Consider the following 12,271-nt stretch of genomic DNA (forward strand, 5'->3'; position numbering starts at 1 on the left):
TCTTAAGGTATTTATGGTATTGGTTTATGATGCCTGATTGAGAAGCTAGGGGCACAGAGGTTGGGGGATGTTTGAGTTCTGTGGCCTAAAGGGAGATGGATAGATGGATTCAGTTGATCTAGCAGCCCTGACCTTTTGGCCAAGGAGATTGTGTCCTGTGTCCTGTTTGTGTTTCATTAAGGGTATCTTTACTGTCCTCATTTAGAGAAAGAGCCGTGACATCAAAAGACTTTGGTCACTTGACCTGGGGGGTTATATTGTCTTAACTGTCACTGAGCAGTGCTGACCAATCACAGAGTTCAGAAAAACCGTTTGATCTAAAGTTTATATAAGGCAGGGTTTTGGGGTTGTTCTGTATCACTCTGGCGAACGACCTGTGGCTAGCACCTCCTTCGTTATGACTGATCACAAAGTACTTTGTTAAATCATGATCTGTATAAGCAAAATAAATTTATTGTAACCGCCATCTCTTGACTATTCAAATCTACACAGTGCCGCTAGAATTTTTCCATAGCACTACCCATCACGGCCCGCATCAGATTCAAGACCCTGGTACTGACCTTCCGAGCGGTGAACGGGACTGCGCCTGCCTACATCCAGTCTCTCCTCCAGCCTTACACCCCTACCCGCCACCTACGGTCTTCTTCTGACAACCGTCTGGTGGCCCCACCTCTCAAGAGCACCCGCTCCCAACCCAAGCTCTTCTCCTGTCTGGCCTCCCAATGGGGGAATCACCTCCTCACCTCCATCAGAGACACTGACTGTCTCCCCACCTTCAAGAAAAGGCTAAAGACGCACTTGTTCCGAAAGTACACCAGCACTTAAAGATTTGTTAGTTGTAACTGATTTACAGTTAGGTCCATAAATATTTGGACATTGACACAATTTTCATCATTTTGGCTCTGTATACCACCACAATGGATCTGAAAGAATACATGTAAATGGACCATCCTCTGAAGTAAAAATAGCCAGTTACAGAGTAGTATTATACACCAAGCACACTTCTTGCTATTCCTAATCCGAAACCCTTCATGCAGTGGAAGAGGCGCCAACCATAGGGACTGACGTGGAAATTGACACCATACTGTTGAAACGATGACGATGGGTATGATTATGGATTTATCTGATTGAAAATGAAATTTTGAAAATGTTCACCCCTTTTAGTATTATTTTATATTACTGGGAACCATATGTTAAGCTGTTGACTTATTATAGTTGAGCTTAGTATTATTACCACTACTGTACAATAATATGAGGAATAGTATATCTTAACCCTTGTGTTGGAGCCATTATACAACTTTGTTTTGTTTTATTTATATACCACATTGGTGATGCTAATAAATGGGCAGTTTTATGTTTGAGCACTGGGTGGAGCATTGTCTTTGGGAAGGCATATAGGTAATTAACAGCCAGAGATACACAGGTGTGTGGCTAGGTGGAAAAGCATACAGCTTTTCACCGTGTCAGGTTTGTGTGTCATTGTTTGATTTGTGTGCAAAAGAAAATGAATGGAACTAATCCAGAAATGAAATGAAATGGACTGTATTGCTGGTGCTACCGTGAGCAGGCCGTCAGCACAGAAATGCAGACATATTGTGGACATTGATTATTGGCACGCAGAACACGCGTCCAAGCAAGTGCTTCCCTGGTCCCACCTCATTGGCCTAATGTAGGAGTTGGTAAAAGACTCTACACCTTGTGTTGTCATAAGGGTCAAACATGACTGCTATTATATTTAACAGCAGAGAAAACCCCCAAATAGTTTTTTTTTTTACCCAACTTCAAATGTCTTACTTTTCCTAGTGACCCCAACATTCGTAAAATGTAAAAACGAATTAACATAACAACCGCAAAGACACACACGTCCACAATGGGAAAGTGATATTATGTGTGCTACTGATTTAGATGACAGAGTCTATAAAGGTGCTGCAGATGATATTCCCTCCAGTTCTCTCTTTGATGAAGCCATGAGTGAAACTCTTGTCTAAATCAACCATACAAATACATGATGTGATTATAACTTTACTAATGTCTCATGTAGAACATAAATACAGACCTCAGTGTGTCCAGCTTGCAGAGTGGATTCCCCAGTCCAGCAGAGAGCAGCTTCATGCCGGCATCCTTCAGATCATTGTTACTTAGCTCCAGTTGCCTCAGGAAGGAGGTTGAATTCAGAGCTGAGCTCAGAGAAGCACACCCTTCCTCTGTGATGTGACAGCCTGACAGCCTGTAGAAGGTAATCATGATATGGATTACTAACACTACTATCTTCTAGAGGTATAAATAAAGAAAATCAGTCTGATCATTTCCTATGGGTGTTGTGGTGAGTTACTGTTGCAAGCTGAAACCAACAGGGGGGACAAGGTGTTCGCATATAGAGATTCTCTCCTCTGGAACAGACTTCATGTTTCAATCAGGGAGACTGGCACTGTCTAGGTGTTTAGGGTTACATCAAGAGCACTGAGTTGGAACTCTGATTATCTGTGTTCAACATCCATTTGCACATTTTATTTACATCTCTACCTCTTGATGCATGATTATGCTTTGCTTATGGTCTGCACCTCTCTTAGTCACCGACCACCTCTGGAGAAGTGGAACTCTCACTGAATTGCTCCTCCCAGGCTTTCTTAAATGTTTTAACTATGAGTTTTCCTGAGTTTTTCCTTGTCTTCCTTGAGGGTTTAGGTTGGTTTAGGTGCAGTTCTATGGGCCCTCTGTGACATTGCTTGTAGAAAGGGCTATACAAATAACATTGATTTGAACACAATGACACGGTAGTCAGTAACCAATGTGAAATATTAACCTGTCTGAGAAGCTGATGTCACTGGGCTGGATTGTACCTGTGGAATATTCTATCTCTTGTCGTATACTGAGACATCATGTGGTCATCCTGAGGTATTTCTATTATGATTATAAGAAAGATTACAAACACTACTACCCTCTGGAGGTAGAAATAAAGAATATCAGTTGGAGGACTGTCTGTTCAGGTTGGCTGACTTTACTTTTATCTCAAATGGAATCGTACCAAACTATTGTGTCAGAAATTGTACATGCAGTGCATCTTTTTCTTTCCTTTTTAAAAAGTGGAGAAGGACCATTTTGAGGGAGGAACAGAAGGGTAACATTTGCAGTGGCCTCTTAAATTTTACCCTTCAGTTCCTCACAAAATCGTCATAGTAGTACAATACACCAAGAAAGTATTACATATTACATCCAGTAGCAGGTCTGTCAGTATACCACACAGCATACATTTCTGGCTATTTCTGACACACAACCCTTGATGCAGGGATAGTGGTGTCAAGCACAGGGACAACAGTACACTAGCAGACAGATACAAAACACAATGCCATGTCAATCTACAATAACATAATGAAGTAGTATGTCTTAAAGAGATTCCTGTCCCACCCTGATCTGTTTCACCCATCTCATGTTTGTCTCCACCCCCTCCAGGTGTCTCCCATCTTCCTTCCTATCCTCAATTATCCTGTGTTTTCTGTTTGGGGTCAGTTCTTCTTGTTTGTCAAGCCTACAGTACCAGCATGTTTTTCTCTACCTCCTTTAGTCTTTTCTGCCTCTTAGTTCCCCTGGTCCTTACATCCTGCCTGCCCTGACTTCGAGTCTGCCTGCTGCCCTGTACCTGAATGACTCTGCCTTGTGGATGACAAACCTAGCCTGCCCTGAATATTCTTTGTCCGGCCCCCTTGTACCTTTAATAGACCACAAACTCACAACCAGTGTGTGGTGTGATTATAACTGTGGTTGTGTCATGTTGAACATATATGCAGACCTGAACCACAAATAGTTTACAATAACGTCCAAAAGAAAACACACCTTGTGTTATAATTATGCAAAGAGACGCTCACTGATGAGGCTGGGACTAGGCCTACATAAAACCTTTACCGGCATTTAAAATTTCGTTTAAGTTGCTTGGCAGATTTTGTTTGTGATAACGAGCCAGGCCACCTAAAGCTATGTAGCTAATGATGAATATAAAGTTATGTTACCTCAACGTTAACTCATGTCAGCTGCATATCTCTCCCGACTTAATAAAGCTAAGTTAAACACTGCGGTACCGCGCTCCTTCACTTGGGTGAGAGAGACAGATATGAAAGCAGAGACCGAGTACTAATGCGCCTCTAAGAAAAGAAAAAAACTAATGTATTAAATGGGCTGCATTGCCATAAGCACACTGCACTACTTTGAGAGTGCTAATTTTTAGTTCAAATACACAGTTACAGATCAAATTTAACTTTTTACCGAGTCAAACCCTACTGCTTGTGTGTTTTGAGTGGTCTGGTCTTGACCCGGTATCGCCCTGACTTAGTCTTGGACTTGACTCAGTATAGCCCAGTCTTGGTCTTAGTCTTGACCCGGTCTCGACCCCTCAAAGTCTTGGTCTTGTCTCGGTCTCGATACACCTTGGTCTCGGTTTAGGTGATCTTGACTACAACACTGTCTCCTGGTTGTGTCATGTTGAACATAAATACAGACCTCAGTGTCTCCAGCTTGCAGAGTGGATTCCCCAGTCCAGCAGAGAGCAGCTTCATGCCGGCATCCTTCAGATCATTGTTATTTAGATCCAGTTGTCTCAGGAAGGAGGTTGACTTCAGAGCTGAGCTCATAGAAGCACATCCTTCCTCTGTGATGTGACAGCCTGACAGCCTGTAGAATGTAATCATGATATGGATTAGAAGCTGATGAGAAGCTGATGTCACTGGGCTGGATTGTACCTGTGGAATATTCTATCTCTTGTCGTATACTGAGACATCATGTGGTCATCCTGAGGTATTTCTATTATGATTATAAGAAGAATTATAAACACTATTACCCTCTGGAGGTAGAAATAAATAATATCAGTCTGTCATTTTCCTCTCACTCAGAGGTAATGATATCAGTCTGGACAGTCAGGGCTGTCTCCCAGATGGATGTCTTTAGAGTGTATTCAAATGGAATCGTACCAATTACTTTTCCTTCAAATGGAATCGTACCTTGTACATCGACTTATCCTTTTTTTCCATTTAAGTGAGAGGCTGACCCGGTCATGCTGAATGATGTTGCAGGCAGTACAGTGTTCTCCTTGGCTTCTCCAGACCCTTTCACGTCTATCACAGGTGCTCAGGGTGAACCTGCTCTCATCTGTGAAAAGCACAGGGTGCCAGGGGCGGACATGCCAGTTCTGGTGTTCTATAGCAAATGCCAATCGAGCTCCACGGTGCTGGGCAGTGAGCACAGGGCACACTGTAGGACGTTGCGCCCTGAGGACACCCTCATGAAGTCTGTTTCTGATTGTTTGGGCAGAGACATTCACACCAGTGGCTTGCTGGAGGTCATTCTGTAGGGCTCGGGCAGTGCTCAACCTGTTCCTCCTTGCACAAAGCAGCAGATATCGGCCCTGCTGATGGGTCGAGGACCTTCTACGGCCCTGTCCAGCTCTCCTAGAGTAACTGCCCGTCTCCTGGAATGTCCTCCATGTACTGGAGATTGTGCTGGGAGACACATCAAATCTCCTTGCAACGGCACGGAGTTGGACAATATGTGCAACTTCTGTAGGGTTAAGAAATCGCCTCATGCTCCCACTCAAAGAGATCAAGAGGGAAAAACTTGAAATGGCCTCCACATGCAAAACCAGTCCTGTTTTGGGGTCGGCTCATTGTTGCCCCTCTAGTGTACCTGTTGTTAATTACATCAACACCAATGCAGCGGAAAGTACCCCTCTGCTACTTAACTGACCAGATCATTATCAGAGAAGTTAATTCATGCCATACCCTGATAAAAAACTGTTCCTTTAATTATTTTGAGCAGTGTAGTTTAAAGTTGTTACATTCTTGTCTGCATTCTGTTCTCTTTTTGTTTTAATGCTATGTTACATGTAGCAAAACCAACCTCAAGGAATATAATGGCCAATATTATCTTTAGTGATCTGTGCAAATGACCAATACAAGTGTGTTCAACTTCCTAAAGAGCAGCGTTGCACCTGACACTTAAGGCCGAAATATACTTTCCGCTATGTACGTGTACACATGCTGAATGGCTGCAGCACGTATCCTGCGTTCGTTTGGTGCCTACTTTGTGCACGTGTCCCTGGCCCTTAAATGTACGCATACGCAAGGTGCAATACCGACAGAAATCGTGGGCCAGTATACTATCCCTGCATCTCAGATGGAATGCTACCATCAACCTACCCAGACGCTCCCATGTCACCCCGCTCTTCATCTCCCTCCACTGGATACCCATCACGGCCCGCATCAGATTCAAGACCCTGTTACTGACCTTCCGAGCGGTGAACGCGACTGCGCCTGCCTACATCCAGTCTCTCCTCCAGCCTTACACCCCTACCCGCCACCTACGGTCTTCTTCTGACAACCGTCTGGTGGCCCCACCTCTCAAGAGCACCCGCTCCCAACCCAAGCTCTTCTCCTGTCTGGCCCGCCAATGGGGGAATCACCTCCTCACCTCCATCAGAGACACCGACTGTCTCCCCACCTTCAAGAAAAGGCTCAAGACGCACTTGTTCCGGGAGTACACCAGCACTTAAAGATTTGTTGGATCAGATGTTAGCTTATTTCCTCCAGGAACACAATGACAATTATTGAGGGACTTGTTGGTCACTCCTGTTGGTTAGTTGTAACTGATTTAACTATTTGTACTCGCTGTGAATTATATTATTGTTGCTTGCTTTCCACCAGATACACTCTAGCACTTTAGAGGATCATGTTGATTAATTGTACATGCTCTTATGTTTCTTCCCTTTGGCACTTATTTGCTTTTTCACAATGTATGCTTCATGTTTTGGCTACCCGCAATGTTTGGGGCTATCTCGTTGTTTATGATCATTGACCTATGCACTTTTTGTAAAGCTCTCTCTTGGAAGTCCCTTTGGATAAAAGTGTCTGCTGAAAGAATACATGTAAATGGACCATCCTCTGAAGTAAAAATAGCCAGTTACAGAGTAGTATTATACACCAAGCACACTTCTTGCTATTCCTAATCCGAAACCCTTCATGCAGTGGAAGAGGCGCCAACCATAGGGACTGACGTGGAAATTGACACCATACTGTTGAAACGATGACGATGGGTATGATTATGGATTTATCTGATTGAAAATGAAATTTTGAAAATGTTCACCCCTTTTAGTATTATTTTATATTACTGGGAACCATATGTTAAGCTGTTGACTTATTATAGTTGAGCTTAGTATTATTACCACTACTGTACAATAATATGAGGAATAGTATATCTTAACCCTTGTGTTGGAGCCATTATACAACTTTGTTTTGTTTTATTTATATACCACATTGGTGATGCTAATAAATGGGCAGTTTTATGTTTGAGCACTGGGTGGAGCATTGTCTTTGGGAAGGCATATAGGTAATTAACAGCCAGGGATACACAGGTGTGTGGCTAGGTGGAAAAGCATACAGCTTTTCACCGTGTCAGGTTTGTGTGTCATTGTTTGATTTGTGTGCAAAAGAAAATGAATGGAACTAATCCAAAAATTAAATGAAATGGACTGTATTGCTGGTGCTACCGTGAGCAGGCCGTCAGCACAGAAATGCAGACATATTGTGGACATTGATTATTGGCATGCAGAACTCGCGTCCAAGCAAGTGCTTCCCTGGTCCCACCTCATTGGCCTAATGTAGGAGTTGGTAAAAGACTCTACACCTTGTGTTGTCATAAGGGTCAAACATGACTGCTATTATATTTAACAGCAGAGAAAACCCCCAAATAGTTTTTTTTTTTACCCAACTTCAAATGTCTTACTTTTCCTAGTGACCCCAACATTTGTAAAATGTAAAAACGAATTAACATAACAACCACAAAGACACACACGTCCACAATGGGAAAGTGATATTATGTGTGCTACTGATTTAGATGACAGAGTCTATAAAGGTGCTGCAGATGATATTCCCTCCAGTTCTCTCTTTGATGAAGCCATGAGTGAAACTCTTGTCTAAATCAACCATACAAATACATTATGTGATTATAACTTTACTAATGTCTCATATAGAACATAAATACAGACCTCAGTGTGTCCAGCTTGCAGAGTGGATTCCCCAGTCCAGCAGAGAGCAGCTTCATGCCGGCATCCTTCAGATCATTGTTACTTAGCTCCAGTTGCCTCAGGAAGGAGGTTGAATTCAGAGCTGAGCTCAGAGAAGCACATCCTTCCTCTGTGATGTGACAGCCTGACAGCCTGTAGAATGTAATCATGATATGGATTACTACCACTACTATCTTCTAGAGGTAGAAATAAAGAAAATCAGTCTGATCATTTCCTATGGGTGTTGTGGTGAGTTACTGTTGCAAGCTGAAACCAACAGGGGGGACAAGGTGTTCTCATATAGAGCTTCTCTCCTCTGGAACAGACTTCATGTTTCAATCAGGGAGACTGGCACTGTCTAGGTGTTTAGGGTTACATCAAGAGCACTGAGTTGGAACTCTGATTATCTGTGTTCAACATCCATTTTCACATTTTATTTCCCTCTCTACTCTTGATGCATGATTATGCTTTGCTTATGGTCTGCACCTCTCTTAGTCACCGACCACCTCTGGAGAAGTGGAACCCTCACTGAATTGCTCCTCCCAGGCTTTCTTAAATGTTTTAACTATGAGTTTTCCTGAGTTTTTCCTTGTCTTCCTTGAGCAATTAGGTTGGTTTAGGTGCAGTTCTATGGGCCCTCTGTGACATTGCTTGTAGAAAGGGCTATACAAATAACATTGATTTGAACACAATGACACGGTAGTCAGTAACCAATGTGAAATATTAACCTGTCTGAGAAGCTGATGTCACTGGGCTGGATTGTACCTGTGGAATATTCTATCTCTTGTCGTATACTGAGACATCATGTGGTCATCCTGAGGTATTTCTATTATGATTATAAGAAGAATTATAAACACTATTACCCTCTGGAGGTAGAAATAAATAATATCAGTCTGTCATTTTCCTCTCAAACACCAAGATGGTTTGATCAGTCAGAGGACTGTCTGTCCAGGTTGGCTGACTTTACTTTTATCTCAAATGGAATCGTACCAAACTATAGTGTCAGAAATTGTACATGCAGTGCACCTTTTTTTTTCCTTTTTAAAAAAGTGGAGAAGGACCATTTTGAGGGAGGAACAGAAGGGTAACATTTGCAGTGGCCTCTTAAATCTTACCCTTCTGTTCTCACAAAATCGTCATAGTAGTACAATACACCAAGAAAGTATTACATATTACATCCAATAGCAGGTCTGTCAGTATACCACACAGCATACGTTTCTGGCTATTTCTGACACACAACCCTTGATGCAGGGATAGTGGTGTCAAGACTGCTATTATATTTAACAGCAGAGAAAACCCCCAAATAGTTTTTTTTTTTACGCAACTTCAAATGTCTTACTTTTCCTAGTGACCCCAACATTTGTAAAATGTATAAAATAATTAACATCACAACAACCACAAAGACACAACAACCACAAAGACACAGAGACCCCTCCAGGTGTCTCCCATCTTCCTTCCTACCCTCATTTATCCTTGTGTTTTCTGTTTGGGGTCAGTTCTTCTTGTTTGTCAAGCCTACAGTACCAGCATGTTTTTCTCTACCTCCTTTAGTCTTTTCTGCCTCTTAGTTCCCCTGGTCCTTACATCCTGCCTGCCCTGACTTCGAGTCTGCCTGCTGCCCTGTACCTGAATGACTTTGCCTTGTGGATGACAAACCTAGCCTGCACTGAATATTCTTTGTCCGGCCCCCTTGTACCTTTAATAGACCACAAACTCACAACCAGTGTGTGGTGTGTGATTCAGTGTGTGGTGTGATTATAACTGTGGTTGTGTCATGTTGAACAGGTATGCAGACCTGAAAGGGAGTTAGATTAACTAACTAAAGTTCGGGAGGAAGATAGCGCACCAAGACTCCTCCTCTACTCCAATCAAGCAAATCTCAAAAGCACGGAAGAATGCGCACCAACTCCAATCAACTTCATACGCATCAGCCTAGCGAAAGCACGGAAGAATGCGACTTTTCGTGCACCCCGCTGCTTCTCCGCCTGCCGACTGCCTGCTTCATTACCGCCGCCTCTGCTGCTCCCGCTCCGCTGCGGTACGGCTCGCCCGTTCTCTCGGCTCCGGCTGTTCGCCTCCCGCCCCGCTCCGCCCCGCTCCGCCCCTCTCCAGCTGCCGGGCGCCGGGCCGAGCCCCGCAGCTCCCTGCCTCCTGCCTCGCCCGCCTCCCCACACCGGTCCTCTCCCGCTGCTGGGCGTGGGGTCGCGGCCGGCGTCTTCCTGCCCCCTGCCTTGCCCGCGTCCCTCTTCCCCCTGCCCCCCCTCCCCGCCTCCTCTGCCCCGGCTCCGGCTCCCGCCCTCGCCGACCTTCCTGGGCTGGTTGCGGCGTTCCTCGCCTCCATGGCGCCCCCCTGCCCCGTGCCTGCCCCTGCGTGCCCAGTCCTGGCCGCGCCTGCTCCGGGCCCTGCTCCCCTGACTGTGTGTTCTGTTCTTTCCTCTGCAGATGGCTCCGCTCCGGCCGCCCCCCCCGCCCTGGCTGCTGCCCTTCCTGCCGGTCCCCTGCCCGCCCCTCCCTTCACGCTGGCCACGGCGCCTCCCCCGGTCCGCCCCGCGGCCCCCTCTGCCTCCCGGCCTTCCCCCGTGTCTTCTGCCCTCCGGGCCGCCATCCTGCAGGGTAACTATGTGGATCTGGCTGACCTTCTCCTCCCTTCCCAGGTTTCCGCCCCCCGTACCCTAGACGGGACCTGCGGCCCCGTCTTGCTCCGTCACCCCGACCCCGCCTGGCGCCGGGAGCTCACACCTGCGGAGTTTGCCTACGCCTTCTCCCTGTACCGCGACGTCGTCTGCTCCTCCTTCCCCGGGCGCCGTGCGGAGCTGGACGACTACCTCACCTTGGTCCTGCAGCTCGCCCTGCGGTTCAGGGGCTCCGGCTTCTACACCTACCACGTCCGGTTTGCCTCCGAGGCTGCAGGGCGGCTGCAGCAGTTTAATGAGTCCACCTACTGGGGCGTGCTGGACAGCGAAGCCTACTGCCGGGTCTTCGCCGCCCGGTCCGCCCTGCCCTGTTCCCTGTGCGGCGCCCCCTCTCATCCGTCGCTGGAGTGCACGGTTGCGGCCCGCCCGGCGCCTGCCCCCGGCCCGCGGCCCCCCGCCCGGCCTGCCTTCTCCTCCTCCTCCCGCTCCTCTGCCCCTCCCCCCACCCCCTCACCCTCCGGCCCTGCGGGCACCGACCGCCGGGGCCGCCCCATCCTGATGCAGAAGGGGCGCATGATCTGCAATAATTTCAACGCCGGGTCTTGCTCCTTGTCGTCCTGCCGGAGCCTCCACGTCTGCTCCTTCTGCGGCGGGGCCCACTCCCGCTCCTCCTGCTCCCTTGACCCCCACGGCCGGCCGGCCCCCTGACTGTCTGCCCATTTGTCCACCCCCATCGTCGTCCCTGCCCTGGCTGCGGCCCTCCGCCGCCACCCCGACCCCGCCGCCGTGCAGTTCCTCCTGGACGGCTTGGTCCTAGGCTTCTCCCCCGGCCTGGTGTCCTTGCCCGCTTGCTCTTTTGCCTGCCCAAACCTCCGCTTGGCGCTCGAGGCCCCCGCCGTGGTCTCTGCCCTGTTGGCCAAGGAGGTGTCTCAGGGCTTCATGATTGGCCCGTTTGCCTCTCCCCCGTTCCCTGTCTACCGGGTGAGCCCCATCGGCGTCGCCACCCGGAAGTACTCGGGCAAGCAGAGGCTTGTGATCGACCTCTCTGCTCCCCGTTGCGGCCCCGTCCCCAGCATAAACAGCTTGATCCCCAGCCCGGACTACTCCCTGGCTTACTCCACCATCGACCACGCCATCTCCCTCATCCGCCTGGCCGGCCGTGGCGCCTGGCTGGCGAAGGCCGACATCACGACCGCCTTCAAGGTCCTTCCCATCCACCCAGACTACTGGGCTTTCTTTGGGGTCTGCTGGGAGGATTCCTACTACTTTGCCGTCCGACTGGCATTCGGCTGCAAAAGCAGCCCACGCTTATTCGACTGCCTCTCCGAAGCACTCTGCTGGATCCTCCTCAATGAGTCCAAGGTTCCCTTCTTAGTCCATCTCCTGGACGACTTCCTCACCATCGCCCCCCCTTCATCCCCACCGGCGCAAGGCCTCCACGCTCTCACCACGGTGTTCTCACAACTGGGTGTCCCCCTCTCCCTGGAAAAGACAGAAGGGCCAGCTACAACCCTGGAGTTCCTCGGTATCACACTGGACTCCGTGGCTTTCAAAGCTTCACTCCCCACCGACAAACTGGACCGCATCACGCTCC

At 47.6% G+C, this 12,271-nt stretch overlaps 1 protein-coding gene across 2 annotated transcripts in view; it reads right to left on the reverse strand.

The window, feature by feature from the left end:
• Positions 1 to 12,271, reverse strand: part of LOC134017785 (NACHT, LRR and PYD domains-containing protein 12-like) — a 114,701-nt gene that overhangs the window by 83,536 nt on the left and 18,894 nt on the right. For both annotated transcript variants that reach the window (XM_062457796.1, XM_062457797.1), the window contains exons 11-13: positions 8,027 to 8,197; positions 4,492 to 4,662; positions 2,057 to 2,227 (exon numbers count right to left, since the gene is read on the reverse strand). In XM_062457796.1, the coding sequence (XP_062313780.1) occupies positions 2,057 to 2,227; positions 4,492 to 4,662; positions 8,027 to 8,197 (513 nt within the window). The remainder of the gene's footprint in view (positions 1 to 2,056; positions 2,228 to 4,491; positions 4,663 to 8,026; positions 8,198 to 12,271) is intronic.

The sequence above is a fragment of the Osmerus eperlanus genome, chromosome 3 (assembly GCF_963692335.1).
Source record: "Osmerus eperlanus chromosome 3, fOsmEpe2.1, whole genome shotgun sequence".
In the NCBI taxonomy this organism is placed as follows: Eukaryota; Metazoa; Chordata; class Actinopteri; order Osmeriformes; family Osmeridae; genus Osmerus; species Osmerus eperlanus.